Genomic DNA, 19,242 nt, shown 5'->3' with positions numbered 1-19,242 from the left:
AAAAAAAAAAAAAAAAAAAACAGAAAAGGCTATTAAAAACGCTTTTTCCAACTACATGGGTATGTAAAGCTGAAATTTCCTCACATATTTCTACCAACAGCAGATCAGAAAAGATGGAATGCAGAAGTGGATATGAAATCCAGCTGTTTTCTAAGCCAGACATGAAAGATTCACAAAAATGTAAAAAGCAAGAATGTTTCTACTAAATTATTTTGCTGTGGAATAAAGTTCTTTTTCGTAAAGCATTTTTGTTATATGATAGGTTTGTTTTTACTTATAAATGGGTTAATAACTTTGTTAAATCTCAATTTATAATGAAATACGAATGCATAAAGCCCACATAAACAAAAAACTCTTCGGCATCTTTAATACTTTAAGACTGTGCAGGGGTCCTATAAACCAAAAGGTTTGAGAACCGCTATGTTACATTAGTGCACACACTGAGCAAGACAATCCAGTTTTTTGGGAAATCTCAAAACAGGTCTCTCCTGACTTTGGACTCTCCTTTGATCCTTCTCTGCTGATCAATTCCCGGGAAATGGCTCCTTCACATCACTAGATAGAAAGCTGTGGTTGGGAGAAATTATCTCCCTAAGATTACCTGTGACTTCATCCACACTGTTTCTAAAGTCTTAGTATACACAGAGACTTAAACCCTGGGCAGTTTTCTTTTTGTCCAGCTACTTTTTGCCATGATTCTCAAACAGATCTTTGTTGGTGGATGGAGCCTTCTAAAAGCTGGGCTAGATTTCCAGCTGCATCAAGAGTTCCTCAAACAGAGAAAGAATACTGAGCACCTGTGCAGCCCGAAGGAGGCTGGACCCCTTACAAAAGCTGAGTGGACTACTTCAGAAAACCACCCAATTTAAGAATTACATGCTGGACCACAGTTAAATATATGTTTTATACACACACACACACACACACACACACACACACACACACACACACATTTTTTTTTAAACTGGAGGAAGTACCGAGTCAGGTGAATTTTTTGGAACCAGGACAAAAAGTTAAGACATTGCTTTTCAAAAGCCCCACATGCTATACAGGTCAAAGATAATGAACTTTTTAGAGCTTTCAACAATACAAACAGCCCGCTGCGGCACACATGCCATAGGCTCCCCACCACATACTACAGGTGTTGGAAGGAACATATAGTAAAGCTACCCCTGATTTATGCTCAGCACAAAACACACCAATAGCTATCATTCAGAAAGACAGATGCTCTAATTTTTATTAGCTCTATGTACTATCTTTAATCCAGGCTTTGAGAATTTTTCTATGGTGCCTCAGAAAGAGAGGTGAATTAATCCTCATCCAAAAAGAAATATAGTTATTCATTTACCGCAAGAAGCTAGACAAGATCATCTGGAAAACAGCATTGGCAGCTGTCTGCAAAAGACCGAGTTCCACCTGTGAACCTAATGTATGCTCTCTGGGCAAACCAAATATGAAAGACAGCCATTGCCTAGGGCGTGCTCCTCTTCTCCCATTGACATGTGCAGCAGTGAACTGATAGTTCCGCTTTGCTCCCTGAAGTCAAGAAGGTCAATGGTGTGAAAATCTCACTTCTGAAAGGTTAAATGAAATCTGTTCTGGTTCAGTTTCTTACTTTACTACAAGATAGTAGCTCTCAATGACTGGAGTTAGATCTGCAGTTGAGTTTTCCCTAAATACACAAGGTTAGAGAAATCAAACTAAAGAAAGAAGTCTACTGGCTTGGCACAAGTAGTTTTCTTATTTTTACCCACTTGTTTTCAGATATATGACAACTCATATGGCATTTCACCAACATTTCAAAAAGCCCCCAATTTTCCCTTCAGAGGCAAACTGTATCGGAGGTGCCGAAACCCCAGGTTCAACATATGTGCTTCTCTTCAATGGCTTGACTAGTCTACTACTAGGTGGCTATAATTGCAATGCCTTCTGGACCCATGCCCCAGCCAGCTAGTGACCTGGCCTAGGCTGTAATGCTAATGCTCAGGGGTCTTTATCCACCCTTTTGTAAGAGTGACTGGAGCTAAAGGTGGGTAGTGGGCAATCATAACTAGCTGTCTTCCCAAATATTATGGGCCAAACTCTAGATTGGAATCCCTAAGTCTGGTCAAAGTCTAGCTGCTATGTGTGACCTAGGAGAGTCATTCGATAGCAATGACCTATCAGAATACTGTGAACTCATTCAATAAAACTTACCAAGCACCTATTAGTTTAGGTACAATCATTACATTCTGAGCCTTGTCTTTTTCCCAAGACTAACTTTGGGACCTATTCATGAACAATAGAAAAGAAATTCCCGCTTTGGCAAACTGAAAGGAGAGCCAAGAGCACACTACAGTGCTGCAGTACTGTTCTGAGTGGCAGAGGCAGAGCAGTAAGAAAACTTATAGCAGGACGCCTCTGAAATACAGAGGCAGTAAGGTGTTGACCTGGGTCTAAATCTTGGGGTGTTCTGAGCACCCAAAGAAACACAGCCAAGCCATATTATCAACACAGTGAACATTAATAATGTGCTCTGTGTGCATTTTCTAAGTATTTTAAGTATATTATCCTATATACTCCTCATTGTGACTTTATGGGGCAGGTCCTACTACTGTTATTTCATAGGCTAGAAAACTGGCTTAGAGAAGCTCAATAACTAGCCCAAGTTACAGGGCTGGTAAGAGACTGGACAGGAACTCTGAACAAGGGATATCAGTACAAATCAAAATGTTGTAAGGCTTACAATGGCTGGTCTAATAACTGATGAGTGAGTGAGTACTAAGCTTCTGAATGCAGGAGAAAGGAAAAGGTTGTAGCTATAATTACCTCTACCTCCAACAAAACACTTAGGAGAGCAGATTTACCTATGTAGGGAATGACATGGACAAGGAAGAAAGACTATGGACCATGCTCAGGTCTTGCTGGTGGCTCTGGGTCAGTTCTAGATAGACAACAGTTTTCTTTGTGGTCTGGTGCCTAAGAATTTGGGGTGGGTCCCACTTTAGTTCCTAAGGATAGCACTGTATTTCAGAGCCTCCCCAAACAGGGCCAGTGCCATAAGGTTATGATTAAATAAAATCAAAGATAAAGAGGCATTCTGATAAATATACAAAGAATGGGTATATAATGGTCATTCTTAAATGGGAAAAAATCAGGCCGCACATAAAGCTGTTATGTGATCCTATTTGTTTAATTAGAACAACTTTACAACAGTTAATATTATACCATGATAAACTGCTTGCACAGAATATATAACTGGCATGTTTTAGGGGACTGGATTTGACCTGTTATTCACTTAGACTTATACACTAATAAATTTACTTAAAAGGAGATGATACCAACCATCATCAAATCTCTTCTTAGTTTTTCTGTGAGAACACACATGGCATAGCAGCAAAATGTTATACCAAACTCAAAAGTAGCTTGCTTGACCTACCTAAAAAAACTCCATTTGCTAATAAAAACGTACTGACTCTCCATCAATGGGCCCTGATGTTAGAATATTGGTGTGACTGGTATTCATTTATGCTTAGCTGCTCAATCAAACGGTGTAAAGCAAAAAAGAAAAGTAATTCTCAGTATGTTCTTCTCCTTTTGTTTTATTAAGATTTAGGATGAGTTCTAAGGATTCCTAAAGAAATTACCCTTTCTGAAGCACTGCTGGGCAGTATGGATTGAACTGCCCGTGAAGCTGAATGGCGGGATGGCTATCTATTGCTTTTTTGAATGCCTTTTGTACCATTTATAATTATGCTGTTAAGAGTCTTCACAAAAAAGAAACTCAATTTATTCTTTTTAAATGTTCTAAATATAAATTCAGAGGCAAGGAAATAAACAATAATTGCAATACTGCTTAGAGTTTAAACTATTTTTGAACTAATGTACCTGTGACACTACTGCACATTGCAACCTATAACCTAAAAACTATCAGCCCACATCACCACAGGCAAGAAATGAGAAATTTTGAGGGTTATTGAACACTGAATATTTGCAGTAAAACAGCAGAGTTACTGAACACCATGCATGGCTCTAAAACTCACAGATCTACCTGCATGATCAAATTCTGCTGAGAAATGAAAGACAATGGCAATGAGTAGTGCTGTTAGTGATTTACATGGGTGATGGGAGCTGGAGGGGAAGGGGGAGGCAGCTTCACATCTAATTTATTAGGTTTATTTACTGTTAGTTCTGTGTATTCCCAATAAATTACCCTTTCCTAAGCACTGTTGGACACCATATGTGGTGTTTGTCTGTGACGGTAAATGGGTGCATATTTTTGTGGAGCAAAAGTATTTTGACCACTTTCACTCTGCCCTCAATGCACTTCTGATATTTGGTAGCTCCAAATGAATCTCTGGCTTACAAATATGCTTGATGTTTGTTATTAACACTCCGGACATTATTTTTTAAACTCCTCATAAAAGTAGATCCAAAAGAGATTAAACATATGGCTTCTGTCATAATTAATATAAAAAGAGGAAAATGTAAGGCCAGAGCAGGAGTGAGAAGGTAACACCACACACACCTTTCTTTGCCACATTCTGTTATTAGAGATAAACTCTTCTAGCAGGACGATGAAAGCAAATTTAGGTAGGATGCTATCTGCAGCATAACAGTATTACTGGTCAATGCCTCTTTGTCTGATACAGTGGACCCTCGAGTTACAACTGGCCTGATATATGAACAAGTTGGGTTAACTATGTTAATGGAAGATTCATCTGCCTCCTGTTATCTATAGCGTGTACCCAGGTAGACATCCAGATCTCAGCTGTATTGACTTAGTTACAATCAGCCTGTGGGAACCAATTGAGTTTGTAAGGCAATGGTCCACTGTACTTGGTTCTGGGAGAAAACAAATTAAGGCTATTGAGTTAGAAATAGGCATATATTGAAAGCTACAGCAATGTGTGAGGTAAAATGTAGAAGACTGAATCACAAGAGCTTAATTTGTCAGTGCTTTCATGACCATAAATATTGTGTTAACCTGAGAACTTCATATATTGTTAATGAATCATCTGGCAGTATGACAGTGTACGAAAAGAAGTTTTTAAAAAATAGCAATTATAATCTTTGTTTGTTGATTCCTTTGGTTACCAAACATTAAGATGTACACACTATTGGAGAGCAAGGAGCTATGGCAGAGATCACAGATAAGATACCAAAGGAGGTATAACCAAGGGGAAAAAAGTATGATTCAAGAAAATCTAGGATTGTAAAGTAGCCCACAGCTAATTTTTAAGGAAACCATCACCAATCCTGGCCCTAGCAATTCATCAAGGGGTTATCATATGCATGGCACTTGACAGCCAGTGTTCATCTGTTAGTTCTTTTAGATGGAGGGCCAGCATTATCTTGTTTAAAAATCAGAAGCATTCTAAGGAATGCTAGACACACTAGAAGGCTGATGAAGAATACACTTCCCCTGCTGGAACACTCATAAACCTGTGTAAACCATCAACGAGAATGTGGGAATATATTTGAGTTGACTCTTAGCCCTGTATCATTTAAAGGCTCCACCTTTAGAAAAGAATAGCTCTTTATAAAGTATTAAACTGAAAGCTTCATGTATATTATAACTAATAGTACTTGAGATGAAAGCAAATGATCCATTACTCACTCCCAGGTACCAAGAGGGGTTGCATGTCTCATTTATCAGCAAGTTATAAGAGTAGGCCAGCTTCTCAACCTCAGATTCTCTTCTGTGGCTGCTTCTTGGACAATTGAGAGGAACACTTCAAAAATGAACCAGCTAAACAAACTTCCCAGCAGCACTTGACAGAGCTACACCTATTCTTCCCATTTCCAAAGCAGTGGAGAATTAATTACCAGTTCTATGGATCTATTGTAAGTATAATAGACTAAAGAGCTATCACAGACACATTTATTGTAAAAGCACAATCCCAAGAGTGTCTAGTGGAGGGCCAAAACGATTAACACAAATGCTTTGTCAGATCAAAGATAAAACCTGCACCGCCCAATTGAGGAATGAATTAGAACAGTGGGTTATCTTTCAAATTAACCAGGGCAGTTAGTGAGGAAAATTTCATGAAAGTGTAATTCTTAGCCTTTGTGAATCCACACAGCAGGCACTCTGCCAGCTGACAAGATGATGAAATTTTCATGCTTAAAAAAGCCCTCTTCATTTCCCAATTTAGATTAGCTAGTGCTTCTCTCCACTGTGTGCATGAGAGCACGTGTGTGTGCGTGTATGTGTGTCCTTTTTCTCTTCTACAGCAGTATTTGAGAGGAAGGGAACAGGTATCAATTTTTAACTGCAAAATTGAGTCTTTCAAAAACATCCCTAAAAGCTTACCGATTAAGTTGGCTTTTCACGATTTTCAAAAAATACAAGTTCAATTTAACTTGATAAAGAACAAAGACCAGAGCATGAAATCAACTTTGAATTAAGGATATCTCAAAGTTTTTCAACACTCCATCAAATTTCAGGATAAAGTGTAAAGCTCTCTTCTTCCTAAAGAACTGAATACATTACTTATAGATATCCTTGCCCGATGCTTTTTAAAATTTTTATGCATATCAAAATTTGAAATGTTCTAGGAAATGAGAATTCCAGGGAATCACTGGTATATGGTGAGAGGAAAAAAAAGCATCTTTTCTAAATGAAGGAGCTAATACTAAAAGATTAAAATGTGATAACAGACTGATTCTCAGATATATATTTTTAAAAAATTTGTTACACTGCTTACTAATTCAGGAAGTAGTACTGATTCATAAGAAAATATCAAAGTATGTGATGCATTTTGCTATACTTAAAATGATTTACAAATATATTTTGTTATTCTAAACTTTTGTCCACTTTTTTTCTTGACAACCTCATTTTTAGTGATCTAGAACTAAGTTCCTTAGCAGATTATAGGGTTTGGTCAAGCAACATATTCAAGTTTCTTTCTTCTTAAGATGACTTCCCTCAGTGTAGGCTGCCTTTCCTTGCAATGATAATAAGACTAAAATAAAAATATTGAGATTCTTGCCCTTGTTTCATAAACAATTTTTATGTTCAGTGGATAGTATTTTTATGTTACAAAATATACAGAAACATTTTGGCAATTAGCTTGAGAGAACTTAACCTCAGTCCTTAACATCAACATCCTTGCCTCCAGTACATCTGATTGATATGTCTCCATTGGATTATTATCACTATGATACATCCCACTGAACTAACAATCAGCATTACTCAAGGACAAATAACAAAATTAACTCAGTGCCATGACCTTCTACTGGCAAAAGTTCCTTTAAGTCTTGGGTCCAAGAGGAGAAAATAGTCTACCAATGAACTACAGTAAAACCTAAAGGTACATCCACTTTTTGCTTGAAAGTGCTGATCTTAAAAATATTTGAAACATTTCCTCAGCAAGGGCCATAAAAAGAACAAATAATTGATTTCTTTCTCTACCATCCAATCATGAATGATTATGATCAGAAAGTAGAGAAAGGATTTCTTAACTTTGAGGACAGTCATATTAATCTTCAACTGCAGGAGTGACATTTGACTTTTTTAATTAGAAACCCTTAGAAAAGTCAAATCAGATAGGAAGTTAGGTACAGGAAAACCCTTACTTGCTGTTAGTGAGATGGCTAGTGGACAAAACACTTAAATGCTCTAGGAACCTTGTGTTAACTATCTGGATCCCTAAAAATAGGTCATTGAAAAATACTTTTATAACTACCACCACAATACGTACATACCTAATTAGGTGAAAACTCAATCTTTCACTCAATGAGCATTCAGGCACATTTCTAATTATAGAGAAGATCATTTTTCTGCCTATTCTCAACTTAGTCAAAACAGATGGTTCCTTCTCATAGAAGGAAAGAGACAAGTTTCTTCTAGTATTAACATTGCCATGGTGAAGACTTTGATAGACTAAACACAGAGAGAAAACTCGGAATTCTTCCCAAGAGTCAAGAATTGTACTTTGCTCAAAGAGGCTGGTAAATGAGACAGTGAATAGTTTTGATTTGGGCGCTTCATGCTAAATAAAGGCCTAACATTTCAAGTGCTGAACGTTTCATCTACTGCGGAATGTGACCTCACAGATAACCTTTATTCCCATCCAACTGTTCATTAAGTACAGCACAACATTACTCACTAAAACTTTCCAGCTTTTCCCAAAATGCAGACAAAATTATAATTTTTTTAAAAAAATCCTAAGGCAAATTTACTTGGCCTTTTTTTTGTGGGGGGACGACAAATTATTCTAGGCCAAAATCACAATACTGGAACTCTTGTGTTTTCATTCTTTATCCTAATGATCTAATATTCATTCCCCTTTTACATAATGAATTCTACTTCTTGTTATGTAAAATAATCTCTCATTATTTCACAGGAGTTGCTATACAAGAAAATGTAATGTTATGCGTTAATTAACATGTAAGTAGAAAGTACAGAATGATATTGGTAAAGAACAAGGGTCTTATTAGAACTTGAGCATTTTTTGGCAGTACTTGTCAATGTAGCTCTTTAAAAGAAGATATGGTGAACTTTCAAATAGCAAAATTTGTTCAGATGACAAATAATGTAATGAAACACTGAGAAAAATCAAAATGGGAAATGTAGAATTTTAGAAGAGATAAAATTCATATGAAATGTGTTCAAAACAAAAATTGAATAAAAGCTAAGACTGCTCACTCACTGTTCTAGAACTTTTATTATATATTACTGAAAATTAGATATTCTCTTTAAAATCCCAGACAAATTGTGCTTATATTTAAAAGGTTTATTTTGATTTTCTCAGAAAACTATATGAGGAAGCAGTTTAGACTGACACATAAACACAAAGTGTTAGGTAGTGGGCAGTTTATTAAAATCACCACCCGTAATTTTACAGTTCTACTTGCCCAAGATAGCCAATACTGATTTTTTTCCTTGTCTGTGACTACTTAATTTATGTAAGTAACAATAAACAAATTTTTGTCCTGATTTTATCATTTTTTCTTAAAAGCAAAATCTCATTATTAAAAGTACTGGTCATTAATGAAAGAGATGTTATGGCCATAAGAAATCAAATCATTTGTATGTTAATATGCAAAACTACATACTTTGCCATATTTTTATTAATACTTCACCAAGAATTTTCCAAAGTCTTTTCAAAATTTTAGCTTCATAAAAACCAATAAAACAAGTACTAAATCTCTTAAGTTGCGTAGGTAAGAAAAAAACTCAGTATAAATACTTACATTGTAATACTTTTTAATGCATTGTCTAATGTCCATGATCAATTTGTTGCTCAGCTGTGCTACAAAGGTCAGAGGTGAGGCCTTACAATCAATATTACTGCAACGATATAAGCTGGGCTCCAAATCAGTTCCCTACAGAAGCCAGGACAGACAAGTATACAAATGGTCACTGCCAAATTATGAAACATTTTCTAGGCTAAAAATTTACAAGCTTCCTGGGGTACAATATTCTTAATTCATTTTATTAGTGAGTTTTAAACTCTATTTTCTTTGCAAAGACCTCTTTAGTCACACATACCTTCCTTTTTTTGCTGTAATCATAATGGAGTACAAAGTCAAAGGGAAAACTCTAAAATCACTATTTTTACACTTAATACATGACAGACTCTATGGATAAAATAATTTCCCCTCTGAAAGTACCAGTAAAATCGTTACTACAAATAAACATCCTGAAGAGATACTGATCAAAATTTTAAATATGTATTCATTCTAAACTTGAAGATACAGCAAGAGCTCTTATGACACAGTTTGCTTTGATCATATCAACATAATTTTAAGAATAAAAGCTAAAAATTAAAAGTTCTGAACCACAGAGCAGTATCATTTATTGTTAGATTTGCCAATCTAAAATTTCTGCATTTTTCCAAAAAATGAGACATTCAGGGGGAGAAAGGCAGGAGAAGTAAAAATATGAAAGAATAACTATTAGTAGTTGGAGAAAGTGTTTTGTTTTGTTGCGCTCTGTTTCAAACAAAGACCAAGCAAATATACAGGAAAACAGTTGAGGTTCCTGAAGCATTTGTTTTCCTTCTGGATACTTTAAACATCTTGGTTTCCTGCTCCAGTCTGGTACATAACCCTACCCGCCACACTAAGCAATTCCAGGTGGAAGAGATTTTAGAGTTTGACATCGGCTCTTCCACAGTTAGCCCATCTGCAAGTCGTCAAGCCTCCATGCAATTAACTATCTTATTTACAGCTGTAATGAAGCAAAACTCAAGGATTTAGCAAGTATTGCTGATCTGTGTCTGCCTCTTCCTTGCACTTGCTTCCAAAGACTGCTTTGTTTTGATTCAAAAAAATGCAAAACATCTGCTATTTGTCCAAATTAACTTAAAATAATTACTTTTAATTTAGATAAAGGGTGTCTTTTCTTTCGTTTTCAAGGTTTTACAGTGCTGCTGCCTACTCATTTGCCAATGGCTAGCACATGTACAACATTAGTGGACTCAAGTAAACTGGCCAAGTGTCAAGTTCTGATCCAAGGTCAATGATACATTTTTTGGCAGTACTTCTTGAGAGGAATGTCTATGACTTTTTAAATGTCTGATATGCAAAGACAGCAGAAAAGATAAGTACCTTTGTCAAAAAGGAGGTAAGTGGGATGCATAAAGATAAACAAAAACTTCCCCAAAACACTTAGTTCCCATTAACTTGATTTAAGATAAAGAAAAATATTGCTCTAAGTCTTAATGAATCAGGGTTGGGAGTAGGGAAATATAGGTTACTAATTAAGGAATTACAATAAAAATACTTTTAAGATAATTAGAATTTTTAAGTGATTCCATTTCAAAACCAAGGTCAAGCACTCCAGGAAGGCAAATACAATATTTAAGCACATTCAATTAAACATCAAAGCAGAAATAAAGTAAATTGCAAGGGCAGAATTCATATGATGCTAAAATTCTTTAAAGACACAAATGCAACACTTAGGTGAGTGTTATTCCTTTTATGTGCCCTGTCACTCAGGGGACTAGGAGGGAAGTTTATACAAGTTCACCTATAAAATCAAAGAAGAAAACAAAACAACTAACCGAGCCATCAAAGACACTATCATAAATATTCTCGGTTCCACATGCAGGACATGGACATTTGAATTTTTCACAGTCCCTGTATTTCTCTTCATCAGTGAGCTGTGCTGGGCCACCAAGTAGAGCATCATTCTCTTCATCTTTATGATAATGATGAACCCTGAACTGTGTGGGGTCAAGTCCTAGTAATGTAAAACAAAACAAAACAAAAAAATTCAGATGAACATTTATACAAAACATACTCCAAAGAAGAAAACTCACAAAAAGAATGATTTTTAAATTCATACACACACACACACACACACACACACGGAACTATTTAAACTTATGATAATATGGGCAAGGGACTTTTCACAAGAGATTACTTTATAAATTAAACAAGTAATTGCAATGGTGTAATGCAGAAATATGCCACTGGGCATTTGGGTTCAGAAGCACCTACTTCATACGATGTTTTTATTATTTTCTTAAAGTTACAATGAAAAGCCTCAATGAAATGCACATTGTTATTAAGAAACACTCTTAGTGTCACCATTAAACTGAAAACAGAATAAAAATTCCATTAAAGCAAACAGTTTCACTGCCATTACAACTCCTTCAAGTGCAAACACAACTGCTAACCCTGATTTCAATGCAGTGGTCGATTTCATCTTGGCTCAATAGTTAACAGCATGTAGGTTGCAATCTAATTCAGTGGTTAAAATTCAGTGGCAGCATCTGAGACAAAATGCAACTCTTTTTTGTTGTTTGGAATTCAAAAATTTAAAATATGTGCAAAAACACTGGATCTATAGATTCTGTAGGCTAAAACAACCCTGAAAACAAACCTACCTGCCATATTTCAATCGATGCATTAGAAATCAGTCAATGCATAGTTTATGCAATCTTGTTTTCACACACTACGAAAAGAAAAGACATTTTTGGCCAACTAATTTTCCCCTTTTCAAAACATCTGTCAAAATTACTATGTGAATTTATACTAAAAGATAATTATCCAATATTATTTTCTTAAAACTATCATAGCAATCCCTAAAGTTCTAGGTTTTTGGTAATCTAAGGGAAGTTATCATTTATTTTATTATAAACATAAATAAGTAATATAGTTAACTGAGCAGAAAGTTACCAAATACCAAAATACCTAAAATTGTTTTAAATCTCTCAACAGCTTCATAGGTAGATAATCTAATAGATGTATCCAGAAACCAGTGACAAAATTGTAAATCCCCTTTGGTCAGTTATCAGATGACATGTAGTAATCATCAATACGTGAGGGCCTATGTTCAAGTAGTGGAAAGATGTCAAACAAAGAATGACAGATGTGGAGTCTTTTTTCACCCGCAAAATAGTGGTAGCATCACTAACCATAGAGTTATGAAGTTCATATGAGACAATAAAGGACAAACCTACTTCAGTGGAGCTTATGATATGATGAGAAAACATTCAGTAATTGTCACTTGGATGATCAATTAAAAGAGAATAAATACCATTTAATCTGAACTAAAACCACTCAGATTATGCATTTAGAAAAATATATGAAACAGAAGCTTATGCTACAAAAGAGCATAAAAGCAAACTTTCTCTTTGTAAGAATTTCAAGTACTTCCTACAGTGATAGAATAAAAACAAAGAGTAAATATTCAGAATTATTTGAAAAATTGTTCGCCAGTGACATAACATGTGTCACTTGGCCCCAGGACTCCTCTACATTTTATTTTACAAATTACTTATCCCCTAGAGAGAAACAACAAATTAGTAAAATATGTGGAAATATATACCCTCACAATTAAATATAAGGGCAGAGAAAATGACTGAGAGCATGCCCATGAATGAGGCCATTTATTTTGCATAAGAGAGAACTGTTGCTAATTCATCAAACTAGTTGTGAATTCAAGTGTATTCACATAATGCCTTGCTTGACTTGTCATTATAAAAAAGCATCTTCACCTTTTCTCTGTATGATTATTAATCTTTTTTTTTGGTACTGGGACTCGAACTCGGGCCCTTGCGCTTGCAAGGCAGGTGGTGGAACCACTGAACCAAATCCCCAGCCCTGTATGATTCTTAATCAATTTCCCAGGCCAATACTAATCAAAAGATAGAGAAAAAAATTAAAAGCAAGGTTTTTCTAAAAGGCAAACTTCCTTCACAGTCCAAAGATGAAGGAACAAAATAACAACGATTTACTCATACACAAAATTGACTGGCTTCTGCAAAGAAACCAACATGAGCCGCTCTCTACCCTTCCCCACGAGCCATAGCTTGATAGGCGCACCTGAGTGCAAGAAACTGCCTGTACTAGCCCAGGGCAGCCTGTCTGCAGCATAAGCCAAAAGTGGTCTCAGCCCATCTTGCTATTACAAAGAAACATCCAACAACTGGCTGAAACTTGTGGAGAAATACCAGGTCTTATGAAATATGGATCTACTCTAAATGTCTATTTTCACAAATGGCTTTTATCTTCCCATGATAGTAACAAGGACAACTGGCCCAGCTAATTACTTCAGATTTATTCTTAAGGGGAATTTTTTCAGACAAAGGGGCTTCAGCTGCAGCACTCTCTTGATCCGGGTTCAATGTTAAATTTTTTAAAGGGAAAGGGAGAAGAAATAGTAATGACCTTAAAATATTAGGTATGTAATGATCCTTGTACAAGTTGCCTGAATACAAAAACATCATTAAAATGTAACTTTCTTGAAAGGACAATTACATTTAAATGGCAAATCAAAGACTAAACTAAATTTAAAAATATATATATAATACCATGTTTTTAAAAAATGTACCAATGCTGACTGAATCCTGCTTGAAAAGACGAAAATTCAGGCTTAAACCCCACACTTCTTCAATATATAAATTTTTCCTAATCCTCATGAAATTGCCAGTAGCAGCCTATTTTGAAGTTTCAGCAAACTTAAAAGTTTTACTGCTTACACCACCACAACTCATTAAGGTTAGAGTGAAACACAACAGGGGGAAAAAGTATCTAGTGCTGCCACCTAGAGGTAGAGATTTTGAATTTTAAAGTGTGCAAGAGTTGCTACATAAAGCACCTTTAGTAATTATTGTCACTCCAAAAGTAAACACTTTTGTCAGAAATGACATTAAAGCAAAATCTTCATCATCACACCTTCCCTATATGCATATACACTATATAATTAAAATTAAACTGCTCACCATATTGTGCATAACTATATTAGTCTTGAAACAAAAAATGTAAAGCTGCACTCCAAATCCCTTACCTCTTCTACTGGGAGCTTTCTCTGAGTAACTCGCTTAAAGAAAAAACCTTTATGCTCCGTTTGAGAAAAGAAACTTCCACTTCTACTAGACTAGTTTTTGGTAGAGGACTTGAATCATTTGGTCAAGCAAAGAATAAAAGAAGGAGTAACCTGCTTGGGCTTTGAAAAACCAGTTATCTGGAGGAAGAACGGCTGTGGCTTCCCCCAACAAATAAGCAAAGACGATGAATGCTTTAATTCAGTCCTATGACTTGTAGTGATCAAATCACTTGTGCTAGGATGGGACAGACAGAGAGGTAGTGGAATGAAATTAAAATACTGTCATTTATAATTAGAAAATTTCTAGGATCCCGCATTATTTTGGCAACAGGATCAAAGCTCTCATGTTTCAAGTATTTATAGAAGTAACATCACAGGCATTGGGGTGGACAAGTTTAGCAGTACTGTTTTTACTTAAGAGAACCAGTCTTATCACACATCCCTGTTGTGACATCTGGCACAAAATTATTTTTTCTACCATTGCACTTTCTAACTATGCCTGATTTTAGAATGTCCCTCTGTCCCTATTTCCAAAGAGCAAACAGTTCATAACTCAAAGCATATGACTATTTGAGAGGCTGATACATTTGATCAAATATTTTGCTTCCTCCAAAAGACAAGGCCTCTATTAATATAACTGCAAATGACTACAGTAATGCCATTTTTAGTTACATATGTTCATGCAAGTGGGAAAGGGAACATTTACATAAATGAAATATACCAAGTGAGTAAAGCAAGTGACCGGTATTCATAAGCAGTTGTTTGTAATATGAATTATTTAAGCCACTGTTAAATCTGATTAATGGAATCAATCTGTTTCTAATTTTTTTGTATTACTGGAGATTAAACCCAGCACCTTCATTCTGAACTATTTCTCCAGCGTATTTTTCATGTTGAGAAAGGATCTCACTAAGGCCCAGGCTGGTCTTAAACTTATAAATCCTCCTGCCTCTGCTTCCCAGAGTTCTGGAATTATAGCCATGTGCCACACCTGGTTTTTCAACAGAATCTTACTACTGTGAAATGTTTCTTAAAAAAACTTCAAGAAGTAAATAATTTATTTTTTGCACAAATCTAGGCTCTCAAATGTCTGAATTTCACATAGGACAATATATAATATGAAAATATGGTATGACAAAAGAAAAAAAGGTGAATTTTTAAAGCATGAAGGCTATATTCATAAAAAGCCTTACATAAGTATGCTCATAGTAGTTTTATTCGTAATAGCTAAAAGTGGAAACTGTTCAGATGTTCATCAATAGTACAACAGAAGAAATGGTATAATCTACCACAGAATACTACACAGCAATGAAAAAGAATGAATAACAATACAAGCAACACAACAGACAGATTTCCAAAATATTAAGTGAGAGAAATTGAAAACAAAAAAGTATATGCTGTAGTGAACCATTTATACAAAACTGCAGAATAGGCAAACTAATCTATGATGACCAAGAGATCAGATGAGCAATTTTTTTGTTTTTTGATACCGGGGATCGAACTTGGGTCCTTGCGTTTGTGAGGCAGGCAGCGGCACCACTGAGCTAAATGCCTGGACCTTCAGCAGTTGCTTTTGCAAGGGAGTATTGAGTGTAAAGGGACACAAGGTACATTTTAGGGTGACAAATGTTTTGAATCTGTGTCCTGATAAACTGTTCGGTATTCTTTTCTTTCTGCTTGGTACTCTTAAAATTTTAATATTTCATGGTAAATTATGTAAATCATATTTAAAAGAAAAGCACACTAGCCAGATGTCTGCGGTATATATTTCCAAAGAACTCATATTTAGAGTATGCAAGGAAAGCCTGCAAATCAATAAGAAAGAGAGAACCCAACACAAAAAACATAAAAAGACCCAAACAAGCACCTCACAAAAGGAGACATTCAAATGGCTAAGAAGAAAGGGGAAAAGTGCTCAATTTGTCATCTAAGAAACGCAAACTAAAAAATCAAAATATTATGCCAATATATAAAACATGGAAAATACCAAGTATTGGTAACATGGAGCATTTATATATTGCTAATATAAAGATTAGTAGCCCCACTTTTGTAAAGTCAAACATACTGTGGCCTAGCAATTCTATGCCTAAGTACATATCCAAAAGAGATATATGCTTATGTTCAACAGAAGACATGTACGAGGATTGTCAAGGTAGCACTATTCATAAGAACCAAAATGTGGATATAACTCGTAAGTAGATATTCAAACAGTGGGGTACATTAATACAAGGAAATACTATAGAAATGAAGTACAACCACATGGATGTGTCTCACAAAGGTAACAGTAAGTAGCCAGACCCAAAAAAAAGGGACACAATATATGTAATTCTCAAAAATAAGAAAAACTCATCTTCAATGGTAGAAGCCATGATAGTAGCAGTTTTCTGGTGCTGGGGGGTGTGGAGGTGGTTTCTAGGGGACTTGAAGGGGCTCCTGGGGATGTAGTAACGTGATGCTTCTAGAACTTAGTTCTGACTACACTGGCATGTGTTTATGTTGTGTAAATTCATCAAGCCATTCTGTTTAGTTCAGCTGGGTTCTGTGCACTTTTCTGTATGCATGTTACACTATATGAGAATTTACATTTAAGAAGGTAAGAAAAGTGAGCATTAAATTTTTTTTTATGATATGCCTAAAAGTTTGTTTCAAAATGCCTTGAATCATGCATGACAGAATATCATGTACCTCCTCATAGAGGTACATAACATCATCTAAGAAGTAGCATTAGCAAAATGTAAAATTAAATTTACAACAGAAATGAAATATGCTCAGTATTTAACAATTTACAAAAAATACAGGGGGCAGAGGAACATACTTAAAGACATCACTAGGATGTAATCAGCAAACTCAAGAATGAGGAAAATTCTACAAGACAAAAAAAAATGTCTTTAACAAAAAAATTGGGAGGATCAAAAAGAAAAAAGAGAGAGTACATTAACTACCATATACTGTAGACTCTGGATTCCAATTCAAACAAGGGGCATTTTTGTTGTAAGTGTATTCATAGGTCAGGCATGGTGATACACACACCTGTAATCCTAATACTCTGGGAGGCCAAGGCAGAAGGATTGCAAGTTTGAGCCCAACCCAGGCAATTTAGCATGACCTTGTCTCAAAATAAAAATAAACAAAAAAACTTAAAATGGGCTAGTGTGTGAAAGTCGTGGGTTCCATCCTTAGTAACACAAAAGAACACATTCATAATGTGACTGAGGAAATATGAATATTTACTGGAGATGTGATGAAATGAAGGAACTGTGAGTTTTACAATGCTGTTACATTGAAAGGCCGGGGATTTAGCTCAGTGGTTCTGCCGACTGCCTTGCAGGCACAAAGACCCGAGTTTGATCCACGGTACCAAAGGAAAAAAAAAAAGTTGTTATGTTGAAAGAGTGAAACTTTGTCTTCTATAAATGCAAAATAGTAGTATTTTCTTCATAGTAATCAGAGAGATGGGACAAAGGAATAAGATTCACCATGGCTGAAGGTGATTGCTATATGGAGGATTATAATTTTTTCATATATAGTATATTTTTCCATAATAAAAAGTTTTAAAGAATACTACAAATCTGACTTAAAGATAAACAATCAATTGTATAAATGGCAGGTGACTCAAAACTGCCCTTTACTCCAACAAAAAGCCTCTTCCTGAAATAAATGCAAAATTTTAGAACATTTTAAAACAACAGGCAAACACAGAATTTGTATTGCCTTTCAGAAGATAACTCCCCAAAACTTGACAGAAATCAAATTCCTAGTAGGCAATGCTCTCACGACTTCGACTGAATTGTTTTTAATGCCCTTGATGATAGCCCTGCACATGAATTTTAAGTTAAAGAAATGTGCTCAAGTTGAATATCCCTTACCTGAAATACTCAGGGGACTAGATGCTTTTAGTATTTCAGGATTTGGATTTTAGAGTACTTTCATATGTATAATGAGACACCTTGGGGATTGAACTGAAGTCTAAACATGAAGCTCATCTGTGTTTCACACATACCTTATACAAACAGACAATATTTTTAGTTTGCCTACATTTTGATTGTGACCCATCACATGAGGTCAAGTATGGAATTCTTTACTTGTGCCTCCATGTCAGGGCTTAAAAAGGTTTCAGATTTTAGAGCATTTTAGATAGGCATGCTCAACATATATCGTAGGCCAACAAAAACTTTAAAAGTATCTCCTTTCCTATTTTTAAACCTGAGAAAAGATAATGTATAACTTTATTCTGTAAATATTTGGAAAACAGAATAACACTAAACAATAGACAAAAGACTGCTTCTTTAATAGCTATGTTGATAGGTTGTGGGGGTGGGGGACATGGTAGCAAGATCTGAGGTCCCTAACCGCCCACCTTTTTAGAAATTAGTAACTGTAAAAACTGCTTTTTAATAAAATTACTATTAATGTTTTTCATCAGCAAAGGGGCACTTATAATTCACCACTTCAACCCTGTCGTTTTTTTTGGTACCAGGGATTGAAACTCGGGTCCTTGAGCTTGAGAAGCAGGCAGCAGAACCACTGAGCTAAATCCCCAGCCCAACCCTGTCTTATTCCTTATTCATATATGTGTGTAAATGTGTGTCTGTGTGTGTGTGTGTGTGTATATATGTGTGTGTGTGTGTGTGTGTGTATCTGTGTGTAATACTGTATTCAACCTTTTAATTTATTATGCCATACCTATTCTTCTGTAAGTAACCTTCACCCCGCAAGGTGGAGACTGAACCCAGAGCCCTGTGCATGCTAGGCAAGTGCTCCACCACTGAACTACATTCTCAGCCCAAGCAATACAATTTTTTTGTTTTTGAGACATGGCCTCACTATTATAAGTACCACTATGCATGAAACACAAATTTATTGAAAGATGAAATTCAAGAATGAACTTTAGACTATTCTCATCACTGGCCTGGTTCACTAGGTACAGAAGACTATTCGGATGTTTGAGCATACTGTGAATATTTCATCCACAGAAT

The 19,242-nt window shown here is 35.6% G+C and overlaps 1 protein-coding gene across 2 annotated transcripts in view; it reads right to left on the bottom strand.

Moving 5' to 3' along the window:
* Positions 1–19,242, bottom strand: part of Pola1 (DNA polymerase alpha 1, catalytic subunit) — a 303,607-nt gene that overhangs the window by 149,683 nt on the left and 134,682 nt on the right. The window contains exons 33-34 of one of the 2 annotated variants that reach the window (XM_010607164.3): positions 10,995–11,173; positions 9,181–9,312 (exon numbers count right to left, since the gene is read on the bottom strand). In XM_010607164.3, coding sequence (XP_010605466.1) covers positions 9,181–9,312; positions 10,995–11,173 — 311 coding nt within the window. Of the gene's footprint in view, positions 1–9,180; positions 9,313–10,994; positions 11,174–11,821; positions 11,891–19,242 lie in introns of those variants that run through there. The other variant, XM_010607165.3, reaches the window with a different exon arrangement.

The sequence above is a fragment of the Fukomys damarensis genome, unplaced genomic scaffold (assembly GCF_012274545.1).
Source record: "Fukomys damarensis isolate Sample0158 unplaced genomic scaffold, DMR_v1.0_HiC HiC_scaffold_39, whole genome shotgun sequence".
NCBI classification, from domain to species: Eukaryota; Metazoa; Chordata; class Mammalia; order Rodentia; family Bathyergidae; genus Fukomys; species Fukomys damarensis.
This window is presented reverse-complemented; position numbering and strand designations above follow the sequence as displayed.